Source organism: Pleurodeles waltl, chromosome 8 (assembly GCF_031143425.1).
Source record: "Pleurodeles waltl isolate 20211129_DDA chromosome 8, aPleWal1.hap1.20221129, whole genome shotgun sequence".
Lineage (NCBI taxonomy): Eukaryota > Metazoa > Chordata > Amphibia > Caudata > Salamandridae > Pleurodeles > Pleurodeles waltl.
The window spans coordinates 320640139-320658782 of NC_090447.1; the positions used below are offsets into that span (position 1 = coordinate 320640139).

At 44.4% G+C, this 18644-nt stretch overlaps 1 protein-coding gene across 1 annotated transcript in view; it reads right to left on the reverse strand.

Moving 5' to 3' along the window:
• Positions 1 to 18644, reverse strand: part of F5 (coagulation factor V) — a 728300-nt gene that overhangs the window by 530354 nt on the left and 179302 nt on the right. The window contains exon 6 of the mRNA XM_069204171.1: positions 14400 to 14621. Coding sequence (XP_069060272.1) covers positions 14400 to 14621 — 222 coding nt within the window. The remainder of the gene's footprint in view (positions 1 to 14399; positions 14622 to 18644) is intronic.

The following is an 18644-nucleotide window of genomic DNA, read 5'->3' on the forward strand; positions in this document are numbered from 1 at the left end:
CGCTGTAACAAAGGGGGTGAGCCTTTGAGGCTCACCGCCAGGTGTTACAGTTCCTGCAGGGGGAGATGAGTAGCACCTCCACCCAGTACAGGCTTTGTTACTAGCCACAGAGTGACAAAGGCACTCTCCCCATGTGGCCAGCAACATGTCTGGTGTGTGGCAGGCTGGCAAAACTAGTCAGCCCACACTGGTAGTCGGTTAAGGTTTCAGGGGGCACCTCTAAGGTGCCCTCTGGGGTGTATGTTACAATAAAATGAACACTGGCATCAGTGTGCATTTATTGTGCTGAGAAGTTTGATACCAAACTTCCCAGTTTTCAGTGTAGCCATTATGGTGCTGTGGAGTTTGTGTATGACAGAATCTCAGACCATATACTCTTATGGCTACCCTGCACTTACAATGTCTAAGGTTTTGCTTAGACACTGTAGGGGCATAGTGCTCATGCACCTATGCCCTCACCTATGGTACAGTACACCCTGCCTTAGGGCTGTAAGGCCTGCTATAGGGGTGACTTATCTATGCCATGGGCAGTGTGAGGTTGGCATGGCACCCTGAGGGGAGTGCCATGTCGACTTAGTCATTTTCTCCCCACCAGCACACACAAGCTGGCAAGCAGTGTGTCTGTGCTGAGTGAGGGGTCCCCAGGGTGGCATTAGACATGCTGCAGCCCTTAGAGACCTTCCCTGGCATCAGGGCCCTTGGTACCAGGGGTACCAGTTACAAGGGACTTACCTGGATGCCAGGGTGTGCCAATTGTGGAGACAAAGGTACAGGTTAGGGAAAGAACAATGGTGCTGGGGCCTGGTTAGCAGGCCTCAGCACACTTTCAAATCATAACTTGGCATCAGCAAAGGCAAAAAGTCAGGGGGTAACCATGCCAAGGAGGCATTTCCTTACACTTCCCCTTACAGGAGAAGTATGGGAAGGAATGGATGGAGGACTAAGGCTGCTTTCCCTGTTGCACCCCCGGAGGAAGAGGAAGGGGCAGGATGCTGCTGGGTGGCTCCTCTGGTCCGAACTCTACCCCTCCCTCTAAATGAACTAAAGGGAAGAGTAGATGGTTGTTGGCCTGCAGACTCCCCCGAAAGGAAGAGCCTCAAACAAACCCCCTGAACCTTCTAAATGACCTGAACGGGGTCGTGGTAGAAGCCTGCAAACCTAGGGACTTAGCCGTAGCCCTACTCTCTTTAAAGCGCTCTAAGGCAAAGTCAGATTTCAAACCAAATAGTTTATCTCCATCAAATGGCAAGTCTAAAAGAGTTGATTGCACATCAGAGGAAAAACCAGAAGACCTCAGCCAAGCATGCCTCCTGGTTACAATAAATGTCCCCATCGCTCTAGCCACTGAATCTCCAGTATCTAACCCCGTCTGTATGACCGGAGTTGCTGCCGCTTGACCATCAGCCAAAAGACCCGCATGTCCTGGGGCAAATCTGGCATCTCAGCCTTAGCAGCATCCACTACGGCATGAATGTATCTTCCTAACACACGAAAAGATCTTCTTGGCCGACTGGTTCATCCTTTTCGACTCCCTGTCTGAAGGAGCCCCAGGGAACGAACCAGGAGCTGAATGTGAGGAGCAGGATGCCTGAACCACCAGACTCTCCGGAGTCGGATGCTTATAGAGGAAGCCCGGATCTCCAGGGGCCTCTTTGTACTGCCTCGCCACTGATCTGCTAACCGCCGTTGAAGAAACTTTTTTCCTCCAAACCTCAATAATTGGTTCAGTGAGAGCCTCATTAAACGGCAGGAGTGGCTCTGCAGCAGCCAAAGCCGGATGTTTCACCTCAGCTGCAGGTAACAGGAGATCTACAAAGTCAGCTGCCTTTCTCACCACTGAGTGAAATGAAGCACCTTCCTCAGTGAATTTGCCTGGAGAGGCCAAGTCCCACTCTGGGGAAGTATTGAGACTGCTGGCAGAGTCCTAGCCCTGAAAGTCCCCAGGGGCTGTGCGATCTCGCCTTCCTCTAGGAGCTGTCCCTGATATTCTTGCTCCTCCAACAGTCTGAGGGCCTTCCTCCTCGAGCGCAACCTGGCCTCTATCCTTGGCGTCGATAAAGAATTAGCCGACGCCGACGACCTCGGCTGACACTGATCTTCCGATTCTTCCGACGCCGGATCCATCTGCGCCATGGGAAGTCGAGCACTCTTTGCTGGTGTTGATTGGAGTCGAGGCGAAGTCGACGCCGCCACCAGATCAGCTGAAACCACCGGCGTCGAAGGTCTTCTCGGAGACATCAAGGGCACCCCCCTAGGACCAGCCCCTTCTACCGGGCAGAAGAGCATAAAAGGCGTCAGCTTGTATGGAGCCAGAATGCCCAGACCAGAAGCCAATGGACCTGAGGGACCAGCCGGTGCACCGCCAGGAGCCATTGTACAAAAGATGCTGTACATCGCATTTAATAAGGCTGCCGGATGCGCTCCGGGAGTCGGGAAGGCAGGATACCCCTGCGGCATCGGCGCCGACTGTGACGTCGGTACTGGATCCGGCACCTCTTATTGTGCAGGTGAGAAGGCAGGACTCTGGAAAGGCTCGTCCACCTCGAACACCGACGGCGCCAGAGAAGCCTGAGGACTTTGAGGCTGTGGCATCACTGTCGGGCTGACCTCCCACGTTGGGCGGCGCCGAGCAGATGGAGACCTCGAACGAGCTCGATCTTTCCCCAACCGACATCGGAAATCATGTAGACGCCGAGAGTCATGACGACACCGTTTCTTGTGCGAAGATTTCAAAGAAGATCTGTGAGGTTGATGCTTTTCGTTCTTCAATTTTGCTAAAAAGAGCTTGGCTTTACGCTCTTTCAATGCCTTTGGATTCATTTGTTGAAAGGAACCACACTCTTCAACGTCGTGCTCTGAGCTCAAGCACCATAAACAGTCATTATGTGGTTCCGTGACCGACATATGACCCCCGCATTCCCTACAAGGCTTGAAGCTGGACTTCCGAGGTGGAGACATTTTAACTGGAAAGTTCTTCCGAAAAACAGTAGCTCCCCAAGAGCCAGGAGAAAAAAATATTACTCGAAGGCACGGAAAAAAGGGAACTGACATCAGGACGCCAGTGAGGACCTCTTATTGCCTCGATGACGTCAGATGGCGTCGCATGGAAGTCGGGCAATTAGTGACGTCCTTGTCGACGTGCAGAGCTGGAAAGAAAATTTCTGTTGAATGCTGGCGCATTGGGAGAATTCATTAGGTGAGGAATCCACAGGTAGTTGTATCCATCAGAACATCTTTTTATCATTCCTGAAGGAAAGCAATTGGTCCTGTTATCTCTGTCTACATTATAGCCACCTGAATACTAAGCATGTGCACCTTATATAACAGGCTAAACAGAACTATTATTTGGTCTGACTGTTGATGAAGAAAAATGCTGAAAGAAACCAGCTCTATAATTTAGATTAATAATCAATCAAGGATTTATACAGCGCACTAATCACCCGTTAGGGTCTCAAGGTGCTGGGGGGGAGCTACTGGTCGCAGAGCCATGTCTTGAGGCGTTTCATGAATGTCAAGAGGTCTTGGGTCTGGCGAAGGTGGAGCAGTAGGGAGTTCCAGGTCTTGGCGGCTAGGTGAGAGAAGGATCTTCCTCCGGCGGTGGTGCGGCGGATGCGGGGGATGGAGGCGAGGGTGAGGCTGGCAGAGCAAAGATTGCGGGTGGGGGTGTAGAAGGTGAGTCTGTCATTGAGGTAGGCTGGGCCTGTGTCGTGGAGGGCCTTGTTTGCGTGGATGAGGAGCTTGAAGGTGATCCTCTTTGATACTGGTAGCCAGTGAAGGTCTCTGAGGTGGGGGAAATGTGGTCGCGGTGTGGGATGTCCAGAATTAGGCGGGCGGATGTGTTCTGGATTCTTTGCAGCTTTGTTGGGAGTTTGGTTGTTATTCCTGCATATAGGGCATTTCCGTAGTCCAATCGGCTGCTGACCAGGGCGTGGGTGACAGTTTTCCTGGTTTCAACGGGAATCCACTTCAAGATTTTGCGGAGCATGCGGAGAGTTTTGTAGCAGGAAGAGGAGATTGCATTGACCTGCTGAGTCATGCTGAGTGTGGAGTCCAAGATGAAGGCTGGGTTGCGTGCATGGGTGGTGGGTGAGGGTGCGGTTCCTAGGGAGGTGGGCCACCAGGTGTCATTCCAAGTTGAGGGGTTGGTGCCAAAGATGAAGATTTCTGTCTTGTCTGTGTTTAACCTGAGGTGGCTTGATTCCATCCAGCTGGCGATGGCGTGAAGTCTGTTGTGGAGGTTGTTCTTTGCAGCTGTAGGGTCTTTTGTGAGGGAGAGGATGAGCTGTAGGAAACTATGTTGATGTGGTGGGTTAGTGCGATGTTGGCGAGGGGGGCCATGTAAACGTTGAAGAGCGTGGGGCAGAGCGAAGATCCTTGGGGAACGCCACAGATGATTCTGGAGGCTTCTGACAGGAACGGTGGTAGGCGGACTCTCTGGGTTCTGCCTAAGAGAAATGACGAGATCCAGTAGAGTGCCTTGTCGTGGATTCCAGCGTTGTGGAGGCGTGTGCAGAGAGTGTGATGACATACTGTGTCGAAAGCTGCAGAGAGGTCCAGGAGGATGATTGCTGCTGTTTCTCCTTCGTCGAGCATCGTCCTAATGTCATCTGTGGCAGCAATGAGTGCAGTCTCGGTGCGGTGGTTTCTGCAGAATCCGGATTGGGAGGTGTTGTGTACCTTTCTGTCTTACAGGAGTCGGGATAGTTGGCTGTTTACGATTTTTTCGATGACCTTGGCTGGGAAGGGGAGGAGGGAGATCGGCCGGTAGTTGTTGGGGTCGCCTGGGTCTGGCTTTGGTTTCTTCAGCAGGGCGCTGATTTCTGTGTGCTTCCATCTTTCTGGGAAGGGGGCTGACTCCAAGAAGCTGTTGATGGTTTTGCAGAGGTGGGGGGCAATGATGATGTTTGCCTTATTGAAGATATGGTGTGGGCAGGGGTTCGATGGTGATCCGGAGTGGATAGAGGCCATGGTGGTGGTGTTGTCCTCTATGTTGACAGGGGTCCAGGTGTGGAGGAGGTGGGTGTTGCTTGGAGCGTTGGGTTCTTGGGTGTTTGTAGTCAGCTGGTGGACCTGGGGTTGGAAGCTATTGTGGATTTTTTCTATCTTTCGACGGAAGATAACAGGCACTGGTTGTCACAGCAACATTTCAAACTAAGGGGGTCATTACAAACTCTTTGGTGCTGGCAGTCAAAAAAACGCCAGCGCGTTGAAGACCCCGCTGGTCACATAAATAACATTCTGCTCGGCCGGCAGGCGCAAAAAGTGTTTCTGCTAGCCGGCCCAGAGGAATATAGAGCCTGTACATTGCCGCCAGCTCCTCATGGAGCTGGCGGCAATGTAGCAGTGCGGTGGGTGAAACAGCACCCATCGCGCATATCACTGCCCGTAAATTGGGCTGTGACATGCGCGACAGGGCTGTGCATGGGGGCCCCAGGGCACCAATTCCGCCAGCCTTTCTTTGGCGGGCTGAAATGCCAGGGAAAGGCTGGGGGAAAACAGGTACATTATCTGGCGGGCAGTGCTGCCCTGCTGGATAAGTAACTCCGCCATCGCCAGGTTGCCATGAACATAATATGGCGGTTCGGATCCTCATGCCAGTTGCGGAAATTATTGTCATCGCCGGCATGGCGGTCCGGACCGCATGTTCATAATGAACGCCTAAATCTTAAAAAACTACTTTTCTCCTGCCATTATCCTCACCATTCTTCTAACCCATACCGCAATGCTTAAACCATCTCACCTCCCGCTTACATAAGTCCCAAAAATCTGTTTGGTCCCTTGCTTTCTACCCTCTTGTCTCTCAATCGAAGGCGGATGTTTCCTATTGCAACTGTTCATAATACATCTTAATACTATGCCTAAAAATCAACAATTTAAAAAATGCACCTTGCAATACAAATCCTCAGGTTTGAAGCTTCTAGCTTCAAGAAATAAAGCATTCCCTCAGTCATTGTGTGCTGTGCTTCTAATGCCTGCCACTCACTTACCCTGCGGCAGGTCACCTCTTCCCACATATTCGAAAGGAATCTAAAGGTATTTTTATTCTACAGTGTTTTTAAAGAGATGTTGCTACTCCAGTTACTCTCAATTATCAATTCCTGTCTCCGGCACCCCATATTTGTACAGATGAGTTTCACCGCATGTTGTACTTTATCGTAACCCTGCAACATGCAGAAGTTTATTAATTATTTTTATGGGAAAATTTTGCTATTTGCTATTCATTTAACCCGGTTCTATAAAACTAAATAAATCATTTTCGATCTTGCTTCAAAAATATCTGTCCTAAAATATAACACCAGGAAGGATTTCAGCATGTCACCTGGAATACAGCCCACAGCAAGGGACGGCTCACTTTATGAACAAGCATTTACAATGCAATGGGTCTTGCGTTTGCTTGAGTTAGCGCTATTAGCGAAGTAAATTACTAACTGGACTTATCTTGCCACACAAACTGAAAAAAATAAAAAGTAAAACAGTTGACATAAGCACGCCGATTCAGAGCGCCGCCATGAGCGTGAAGTAGACACACAAAAGGAAAAAGAAATTCACTTGCAGTCAATGTTATCTGCAAACGTGCAATTATCCATGTAACAGGGTTGGTCTCCAAGGCGGTAACAAAACCGTCCTAAGGAGGGACAAACATAAAGCAGTTACCCATGAAAAGAAAGGAATTTTGAAAGGCAAGCCCACAAACAAGTGATAGTGACTGGCATGCGGTTGGCATGGTTAAAAGCCCACATAGATACCAACACATTGGAAAAGCAGCACTTGTGCTCTGCTATGCTCAACCTAAAAATGGTCTTGAAATCCACATAAGCATGATAAATGCAAGCTGAACCATTCCTCATGGCCCTTTGAGACAACGTTCAAAACAATTAACACATTTAACGTTGATGGTGCTAGCAGATAACTTATATGAGACAGAGGCAATTAGCTATGTAACACCCTAGTGATACATTTTACCAAATCTTTCGTTAAATCAAGATGTCAAACAAAGTTTCAACCAATCTGCCTAGTTCTGAGAGGACAGCCCTTTTGGTGGTAGAGATGTGATGGTAGGAGGGAGCGTATACCTTTTAGTATAACCTGCAGGATGTATTGAATGACCTTACTCAATGCACTGTTGTGTGAATAAAAGCTGCAAGCTGCATGAAGGGAGGGTAGAGCTAACCACAGAGGGGAACGATGGTGGCCCATCAGAGCTCCATTGGACAAATCCTTTTTGTAAGTGTACTGGGAGGATGGAGACCCAATCAACATTTATAACGCCAGAGTGATGCTGCCCAAGACTGGATGACAGGAGGAATTCTGCCTGACAGTCTGCTCTTTGGCTGGAGTGTTTTTTCTCAGAGTCTTGGTGACCTGACTGCTGGCAGCCAAGAGGAAGATGACACAGCGGGCTAAGTGATCAGAGTTCCTCGGATCCCTGTGATTACTGGGCATGGGGAACTCTTGCTTGACTGCTGCATGAGGTGAATCATGACCAGATAACAGAGCCTCAGAGAATGTGTGGGACAGGAGAGCTCATCTGGCCTGATGGTAACAATTGATACAGAAAGAAGATTGATAGATGGGGTTGAGGGAGGCTATATTGCATTGAGGCCCAACACCAATTCCAGCCAGTAAGCAAACAACTGATGATAAATCCCAACGCAATCAAATGACGTGTCACTGAGGGTTGTACCATAATAGCTTCCTAGCCCAAATACTCCATGCCGACCCATGCACACAGGGAGGGGCCCCAAGTGTAGCACTATCACTCAATAAATCCAGGAGGTAATAGACTGCGATATACTGGCATGTCACAACCCCACCCACTGCAGTGTGATTTTCACCACTTTCTTGCAGTGCGAAGCTGGCAGGGGCAAAGCGAAGGAAGATCTCTACAATGTCTCAACTGTAAGAAGGATCACGGGGAGAGTGCAGGACACTGACTAGTTTACCCAGACACAAGGCTGGTCACCACCTACTACAGGAATTGCAGAGCAGGAATAATGACAACCGGGCTCAACAGGGCTGCTTTGTTTGCCGAACCACAGGCGAATAGCACTCGTACTGTGTGCAGGTGTAGGATCTCATCCATACAGCCACAGTGGTGGTTGGTCTGCCTGCGTATTTAACAGTCACATACCTACCTAATCTTCACCAACATGATGACAAGTATCATTGACAAATAGCGACAGCAAGAGTGAGACCCATTCTTAGACAAGCTTGCCTCCATATCTCCAGTGTCAAGCCAATCTTCCAACTCCTTTTCACTGAGGTGGTCATGGGAAAGGCATCAAAATCTTCAAAGAAACAGGACAATATAACACAAGACTCCACACTTAATACCATACTCAAAGAACTGGCGGCCCTCAGAACCATGGTTTGCATCAAAAGACAACACCTCCAAGAGCTAGACCACTGATATTTGCAGGAAAAGATTACAGAGATAGAGGAGAGGAAAATAATGGATAACTTGTGTTTTTCTGGCATCCAAGAGACAGTGGAAGGAGACAAGAATATAGGTTTTATGCTCCCGTTCCTCCTGTAAATATCCAAATTGGGCTTTCCCATCACCTTGAGCTCACAAAATAAAAACTTGAAATGACAAAGGCAAAGACACCCCTCATCAGGTGACTGCTTGTTCTTTAAAGCACCAGAAAGCCAGAAAAGGAAATGTTTTCTACCTCTGAGACCCCGCCTGAAAATGCAAGGACATTTGCTTTTGGCCCGATGGCTGTAGGGAAAATGCTCATCACCAAAGATGGCCACACAAAAGCATTTGAGGACTCTCAGCAACTTAAGAAATTTCTTAATGCCCTGGATACAGAAGAAATGGACATGACTCCCCATTCAGAAATGAGATCGCTGAAGAGCACAGATGTAACAGACAACTCTACACAACAAAAGAATGTGTGGTTGGAGGCTGTCACCAGGAACTGGTCTACCGGGCTAAAGCATAAACATAAGAACTGGCCACCATCTGAACGAGGTAAGACTAGACCCTCTCATAAGAAAGACTATTCAGTCTCTTATGATACACTCCCTTACACCCAGTGAATTGGTTCCTTTTTGGATGATCATGTCAGAGGTTACTTTATCCAACTGATCCCTGGTAGGCAACAAATCACTAAGGCTGTCCATAAAAGTGCTTCAAGGGTGGAGCTATACACCACAATCTTCGTTTGACATGCATTCGCTGACCCAAAAAATGAGGAACAATAGATAACACCCCTCAAAGCCTCAAGTGCGCTCAGTGACCATTGACTGGAAGATGTAGGACAGCGGGGAAGCTCTCTCAAGTCAACCCTATTCAGCATAAATATCCCAGTGGTATCTACATGCAACGTAATAGGAATCTTAAGTTAATATCCCATAACGTTAATGGCCTTACCCACTACATTAATTATTATTTGTGGAAAATACAGGGTGATGCCACTGACTCACACTTATACCATAACTACCCTGGGGCCCCACCCTTTGAGATAGACACCAATTAATCTAAACAACTTAGGGAACTTGCTGAACCATGGCCTCTCTAATGCTATTGAGGTTAAGGTTTCACTCAAAGATATCATAGCGCCAATGCTCAAAGGAGAGAAGGACAAAACCGGGAATACTAAGCTTGAGGGTCAAAAGCTCTTCTAAAACGCCTTAGAAGAACACAGAGTCTTTGGGGTGTATGTGATTGAACATTTTGCAAGAAAATCCGGTGCTAAGCCATGGACAGACTTAAATACTAGGCAGCACACTTTAAACTGGATCCATTGGGAACCTGGGAGCCAATGAAGTTGCCTTAATAATGCACTGGCGTGTCTACTAAAAGGAGCCTCACACATCTCCTTGCCACCTTTCAAACTGGCGTAACAGTTACTTTTTGCAAACCACTAGAAAAACCAAAATGGGTCTTTGTTGAAGACAAATTTCTGCGTAAAGCCTGAGCATTGGTGCATTTTACCCAAGGCATAAAAAAAAAAAACTAGTCGAAGCACACCCAGTTTTGCAGGCCATATCTTATGCATGGCACAAGGCACATCGCCTGCTGAAGGGAGATGAAGGGTTAAATGAGGGTGCCCCACATGGATGAACTTCAGTGGCAGAGGGGTGACAAAGATAGAACAACTATTGCCAGAAGGCAGGATGTCTTTTGCAGAAGCCCACACATCACAGATGCTCTCATCACATCAGAATTGATGGAACTGCTGACTAACACACTGCTTTACTAATACCTTGGGCCCACAGACTTTCATTCTCCTGAATTCCCCTCGAGGTCTTACCTACAAACATAGGGTACTTACAAGGGTAAGGTTTTACACCTAGAATACACAAATGATGGCTGGTCGGACTCTTACTGCATCACAATAAATATCTAGGGGAGGTCGGATTAAAGCTGAGATACTTCAAAATCTTACCTAGGTGGCATTGACCCCTCACAGAGTAATGCAGGTGACGATTTCTGACAGCTCAGGCTGCTGGAAATATCACTGTACAAACAGTGGTATCTTACACATAGTGTAGGGATGCCAAAAATCAAGGTTCTATTGGGAAGGTACATGGACAGAAATTAAACCCCTGTCTGGGATGTGGTGGACACAGAGGTAATGCTTCATGATTTGTCACCATACCTAGAGATTACTCCTCGGTCTGGGTGCTGATTTACCACAGTCTTAACAGTCACTAAAATATCTGTTCTATATTTTTAGAAAATTGGTGTAGAGATACAGCTTACAGAAATGTTTTGTCATCTTATTGCAAGTAATTTAAAATACTTGAAGACAATCTATATTTTTTCAACAAAATTTTGGGCACTCGTCTTCAGACACAAAAATGCTTGTCAAGTTTCAAGAATGGTACCTCAAGCTGATTAATAAAAGGCTAGTGTTCTAAATGGTTTAAGCCATAGTAAAGGGCTTCTCGCTCATCCTACAACCAGACCCTCATTGCCTATCTTGACTTATGTAACTAATGGTACTAAAATTGTTGTATCATTCTTTACAAGCAGAGCGAGGTTTCAGAAGAGAGAGGTTCAACATATTACTTTTATGTTCTACTTGTGAGAAAAGAGAAGGAAGGGAGAAATGGACTGGTGGGGAGTAGCGGCTGAGCATGGTGTTTCTGAAGATTGCCAATTACTGCTCGTTATAATTTGGACTATTTCATTTGTACTTCGATAACTTTCTAACCCTGAGTCCAAGAGCAATTCTTTTTGGTCCCCGAAACAGCATTAGAGTTTGTTTCCAAAATGTTTGACTATTCCCTTTCCTTTGGGATATTACATCTGCTGGAGAAACTGGGGGAATAAAAAGGGTGGTGGGATTGCTATTATCCTCAAGGAGGCTTTTATACGTACCCATGAACCGTTACATATTCCTGACTGCGAAAACTTGGATTTTGCCATCTCCTAGACCTTGACTTTCACCTTCTCAGGTGTGCTTTTATTTTGACATCCTTTTCCCTGTGGCCAATTTGCCCAGGCTCTTCCAGACGTTATCGCCAGCCTGGCTATTAAGCTTAACTTTATTGTACTGAGTGATTTTAATATTCATCCTAATGACCCTAAATGCTTCCTATCCTCTGGGTTATTACATGACCCACCTTTTCAAATACTACAAAAAAACATCAGGCCCAATACATGAAAAAGGGCATTTGATCAACCCTGATTTTAACAATGACCCACATCTGAAAGCGCTGGATTCACTACCTAAGTTATGGTCAGATCATTTTATGATTCCCATAGTTTTTTGTGCTCCTTGTCCTTGTCATGTCTTCTTGCCAATCATTCAGAGGGATTGCAGCTGGGCGAAATGTATTAGCAAAAAATGGGAATTCGCTCTTAGTGCTTCTATTCTGTATAAGAGTAAGGACCCTAATAAGCTAATAAGAAGGTCACCCAGTGGATCCAACAGTCTCTAGATCAAGTCATCCCTTTGAAGACACTTAAGCGGCGTGCTATGGTTATGTCAACTCAGTGGCATACTCCTCACCTGCTGACACTTAGGAAAGAATGCAAAAGGTGTCAGAGGAAGTGGAGGAAAACACATGAAGAGCAAGGTAACTTGAAGTATATTGAGACTACAAAGAAATACCATAGGGAAACTAAATTGGCTCAAGCCACTTACTGCAAATTAAAAATCCATAATACCTCTAATTCCCTTCAAGAAATGTTTCAAGTTGTCAAAATACTGATGGAATTTAAGTGGAACAGCCCAACACCTGAGCCTACTCGCTGTAAAGATTTTGGGAAACTTTTTCTTAACAGAATTATGGACATTTACTCAACATTTCAGGACACTGAAAGAGAATCAGGATTTGTGGGAGAACATGAGAAGGAGAATGAGAAGGCTTGCCTCTCTGACTTCCCTAACATCACCTAATAGTTTTGCAGCATTATTTAACAAAGTGAAGTCAGAATCCCCTTTTGAGATGACCCTTCCTCAGATCCTTTCTCAAGCGGCAGACGTTCCCTTCCCAGCTGGGAATGTTTTATCTCTCTTTGATAAATGGGTCAGTACGACTTGCATGGAAGCATGCAGGTGTAAAAGCCATACTGAAAAAGCCTAATTTAGACCCTCTCTGCTTAGGGAGCTACAGGCCCATTTTTGTGCACCCTGGAATGAGCAAGATACTGGAGAAGCATGTTAACCACTATCTTTCTTGGTTCATATAAGCAAACAAAGTCCTACACCCGACCCAGACATTTTCGACTAAAGCATCATACCGAAACTGCAATGCTGGCTGTGGTTGAGGAGTTGAAGCAGCTCTTGGATCAAGTAGGTATAGCCGCCGTTATACTCCTTGATCTCAGTGCAGCACTTGACAGAGTCGACCATAGAATTCTCATTGAAAAAATCAATAATGTAGGAGTCACTGGAACTGCCCTGAAATGACTTACCTTCTTTATTAAAGGCAGGACCTTTCAGGTGCTTGAAAAACCCTGCTTCTTGGACATCTTTTCTAAAAAATGTGGAGAGCTGCAAGGCACCTCACTAACCCATATGCTTTTTAATCTGTACAGGCACCCTATTGCAGGAATTGTGCGGTCTTTCGTAATATTGATAGCGTCATATGCCAATTGTGTTCTCACTTGTTCCCGAACACAGACCTCAATCTTAATCCCTGGGGCTCTGCATGGAGAAGTTAGTAAATTGGATGACCAGCTTCTGCTGTGAGCTAAATGGGGCAAAACTGAAAAAATGATACTAGGTAATTACCCCAATTTCTAGCTGGCTTTAGGCAGGTCAGATTGCTTAGGCACACACCCTACCATCAAGACAGTTATAAAAGGTCTGGAGGTATGACTGGAGAAGCCTCTTTCAATGGATGCCCAGGCAACAAAACTATCAGGCAGGTGCTATGGCCTTCCTAAAATGTCGCTGAACATTGTGAACCTCCTCCCTCTGTTATTCAGAAGACTAGCAGTACCGGCATTAATTCTCTCTTGTCTAGACTATGGGAACGTGTTGTACCTGGGAGTGCATAGACATGCAATTAAAAGACTTCAGGTCGTTCGGAACTCAGCTGCCCACCTTCTGCTCAATATCCCAAGACATCAACTAGCTCAACAGGCCCTGATTACTCATCATTGGCTGCATGCAGATCAGAGTGAAGTTTAAGGCACTACGTATAGCACATAGGGCACTTCAAGCAAAAGCACCACTTTATTACAACCACTAATCTCACCTTATACCCCACGTAGAACCCTAATGTCAACCAAGGTTTGACTGGTGAGAGACCCTCATATCCTGAGAATGAGAAGTGGCAGGCACTTCTTTGCTTACACTGCAACCAAACTGTGGAATTCTCTGCCCCATACAGTGTGGTTTATATATATATATATATATATATATATATATATATATATATATATATATATATACACACACACATACATACACACACATACACACACACACACACACACACACATATACTGGCTGTAAAAACAGCAGCTGTACACAATATTGTTGACAACTGGTTCCTTAACACATACCAGATGTAAGCTTTGATACTCCATAAAAGCAATAATAGCAAAAAAACTGGATGAAGTGCTTCTATTCCCCTAAGATCCAACATAAACATCGGCACACATAGCAGAACTATCAAATTACATGACCAGACCAGTTCTCAGGACCTCCTACACCACACTCAGCTCTTCCCAAAAAGGACAACTTGGAACCACACACTCTCCAACCAAACATGCAGTTGCACCTGTAATTACTCTGAACAATTTCAGTGTTACAGTACCAAAGTCAAGAGTGTCTTTGCACACTACACAAATACTAGAAAATGTAACAAAAGCCACCTAAACATACCTAGGAAGTCCAAGTAATCAGCAACGACAGACATATGCCAATAGAAACTTGGTAAGTACAATTATATAGAATCCAGTGTATGTCCAGGAGAAGGGATTTTACCTTGAAGATGCTTTGGCACAAGAGAGGATATTAGCCATCTTCCAGGCTGGCTGACAGTCATGTTTGTTGTGGTTGATGCCCCTGCAACAAGGCCCACCACAGCAACTTTGTGACGATTCCTTTCCAGGACTTGGCCATTAAAATGGATGGAGAACAGCTCTGGCTTGGAGCTCATTCCAAGAAAATGCCAGCTGATGTTGTCATAAGCACAGACTTCTGCATCTGTAGAACAAAATACATATTTCACTAATACATAGGATAGCTGGCACTGGACAGTATCATGAACAATGATGATAGAAAATCACAGAAATCTGCTATCAAATTATTCATCTTCTAACCAGTGTCTTAAGGATCTTTGGGCCCTGGGTTAGACATCTGAATTTTATTGTCCATTTTCTGCTAATCCAAGCCTGCATGATGCCCAACAATGCTGAATTATAATAAATTTGAACGGCACTCATCTGATATTCCTAATACAAAATACTTTGATAATTATAAATGTCCATAAATAAAGCAGTCCTCCATATATTCAACCGTAATGTTCTTTATTCTTCTTGATAGTTCTTGTACCCAACATTGCTCACATCACAGTCCCATTTTACTGTCCCAGTGAACACGTGTTTCGTCAAGACGTGTTTCGTCTGGGGAATACCCTTTGACTTCTTCAGGACTTTCTACAACAATTTCAATACATACAATATAATTATGTTTTGAAATATAAATGTCAGTCTAGTGATCCCTCACCATCCAATGTGACTTGATGTAAATCATATGTGAAAACCGTGATTCCAAACATTGTACAATAAAATACCAATTTCTAAGTTACAAAACAACAGATCCCTATGTGCAAACACCACTTCGTGTGAAGCCAAAATTGTATAACTATTGTATAACAATTATTAAAAATCGTAAACCCCTATAGATAGCATCAATACGTGAAAAACATGCTCAGTGATGCTTGTGAGTACACCCATTAAACAGTATCAATAAAAGATATCAATAAAAATGAAAACAATACAAGAAGGGGTGGCTAATACCTTATCTCGAAATGGACAGTCTCATAGGTAGAAATCTGTGTATCTGATAATTATTCAATTAATTGTTATGCTGCCATGGGTAATCTGTAAATACAAGGTATGTTTGTATTGTCTTAATAGACCAGGTCCCTTTTTAATACTTGATATAGTAGTACCCACCAATAGCAGTGCTTACCTTACTCTGTATATTTACTTGCATGTACTAAGTTTATTTGGATGCCTCAGATGTGGAGGAGGCGCATCCTAAGAAATTACAAAAGTTATTCAATACCATGTATGAACGTTATTCAAACTTTCTCCCTTCTCACCGTATGAATTCGTACCTTCTCTTACTGGCCTGCAATCCCAGAGTGCCTCGGAAAATGTGTAAAGGGAGAGCGTGTTGCTTATCGGCGTTTGTTTGCCCGCCCCCTATGGCCATAAACATTGAAGACAGACTTGTCCTTATGACGCACAAACCTAACGCTCACTCAATTTCAAATTTATTATATTGGATAACAGTTGTTGTTATCATTCAGGTTTTTTGGGGGGGATTTCCCAGTGAAGGGCACCGCTTGGATAATTATTGGGATAATTTGAGAGGGAGTGCCATTTACTCTATATTAAATCACCCCTGGAGAGTTTTTTGCAATGGTGAATTATATGTTAAACTTGGTCACACCAAAATCTTCAAAATGATACAGGGTAGAGAAACAGAGTCAGAGGTAGAGATCAGCAGATATGGATTTAGGTATAGACATACGGTAGGCAGAGGTCAAACAGAGAGAAAATTCACTTTCCCAGGGGAGGCCCTTGAAAGGTGGGGCCGGGGTGATTCCCAATTTTTCCTATGACATAAAATATCTCTGCTTCTAACAGGTACATAGATCTAAAACATTGCATAGCCCTTCTAATTTTCTACCTTACCATTAGCGAAATGATACATAGAACTCAAAACATCCAAAGCATCGCAGTGAGCTGGACTACTAGAGCGATTCTCATTCTGGCCAACTATGCCCTAGTAAACCTAACGCTGTGACTATTTGTAGAAGGCTTATTAAGTATGGAGTCAATTTAATGAAAATCATCAGTTCTAGTCTGCAGTTAATTGTCTAGCTAGAGAGCAATAGACTGTTATAGTAGTGTAATAACACTGATGCGTGAATAAGTTGACATGCTCTCCATAAAGATATATCACATATTTACTGGCTCCCCCATCACTCCCTATGCCTTTCCTCCACTCCGCTCCCAAAGCTGTACTCCCTGCTCTCCGGTGCTACTCTGACCAGCTCTCTTAAAGCCCAGCCCGAGCAGCCTGGAATTTTATGACATAGCAAATGGGGTTATCAAGTTTGCTTACCCACTGTTGTTACATCATTGAAGTACATTACTGTATTTAGAATCCAGTTATTGACATTACTAACTCTCTGAAACATAACTAGTTTATTATTCCTATGGGTATCCATACATGGACATTGTATCATTCCTTGAATGTTAGCCACTACATTATTTGCATCCAATGTAACTCCCTGAGCAACAGAAAGAGTTGTGCTCTTGTGACTGTAACTAAAAATATTTAGGTCATGAAGGCATTTCATCTCTCCAAACACTGAGGTAGTTGCTGTAGATATACCAGAATGCTGAGATGAATACCACTAGAAGTGCAGTACCTACCACTAAATTATCTGTTTCAGCTGGATTTAATTTAGTGAAGCATTGACCCAGTAAGTTATTTGCCACCATTAACCAGTTTGTAAAACGTTGTTTAGAAAAACAGCACTGTCTGAATCTTCAGGATGATCTCTGGGCCACCCACATAGTTCACAAATCAATGCCCAAAACAGGAATGAAAATAATTAAAATGTGTAGAAAGGTGTTAAACAAGCATTTGCAATGCATTAGGTATCATTCAACATAAATTGGTCAACCCTGTCTCATAATTTTATCTTTTCCTGCCATGTTTTGGGGGTCACTAGTGGATACTGACATCAGAAATCAAAAGCCCTTGAGGAGAGGCGAGAAGATGACTGCACTAGGTTTAGCTACATTCTAACAGAAAGGGAATATTATCGCTTTCGTGAGCAGTGAGCTAAATGACCAGGTGTTTCTTTTATAAAAATAATCTTATTTTAGGAGCCAGAGGTAAACAAGGACAGCACTGGAATAAAGCCAATAAAATGTCAGCGACATGGAAGGAGGTGGGAGGAACAGAATGCTGCAATAAATTGCAGGCACTACCAGCCTAAAACACCCAAAGTGAAAAGTGAGCAAAGAAATAACAAAAATAGTACCTCACAGCAACAGTTAAAGAAACGAAAGTGGAATAATACAGTAGTTGGTCACTGCTCTGAAACAGAAAAAGGAGGGAGAAAAAGGCAACCAAAAAATGAAATCGCTTTAAGCCATAAGAAGTATACTAAAAGTATACACGAGGTCAAACACTTACACTCGGCCTAAAAACATTGACAAATCGATGGCATGGTGCCTATAATACGGTTCAGTAACGCTTTGTTTTTTTTTCTTCAGAAAAAACACAATGAATTTTGGCCTGTGCTCTCCAACCTACTTCACGACAATCCCTTAGCTTTTTGTCCTTTTATGTAACAATAATTTAATAAAATACAATTATGAAATTAAAGTACAGTGTTCTTTATTTTCATATGTTATACGTCATGAATACGCACGCCTCAAAAAAGTTGTTTCCTCAAGAATTACATAAATAACAAATAACTTGAGCCCATTAACGTTTACAGATTTCAGGCTTCTTCAAGCTGCACCAATTTGATTACCTCTTTATTGTTAAAAAAATATATTCGCTTTTGTTTTAGTTCAAAGGAGGTGGTACTCTTGGATTTTCCCGAAGTGGAATGGAAAGGTCAACTACTTCCAAGTGCAAGTACACATGATGAGAATGGACACCATATGAACAGACTATCTTACTACCACAAAGAACCAGATTCCAGACTGATCGTCCCAGGTAATTGGAGGCAAAGTGATGCTGTTGGTATCTAGCTCTACAAACCTCAAAACAAGTGTTAGGAACCCTGCTGCAATTAGGGAAAAATGAATTAGGTGAGTAAGATACAGAGAAGAACACTGCAATAAAATTTGCTCAACATTTACAAAAGAACCACAAAAAATGTTTGGTCATCTTAACCACCTTACATATAGCAGGATCCTGCAAAATGTAGAAAGAAAAACTTTAAGTGCCATTTTTTTTCTGCAGCCT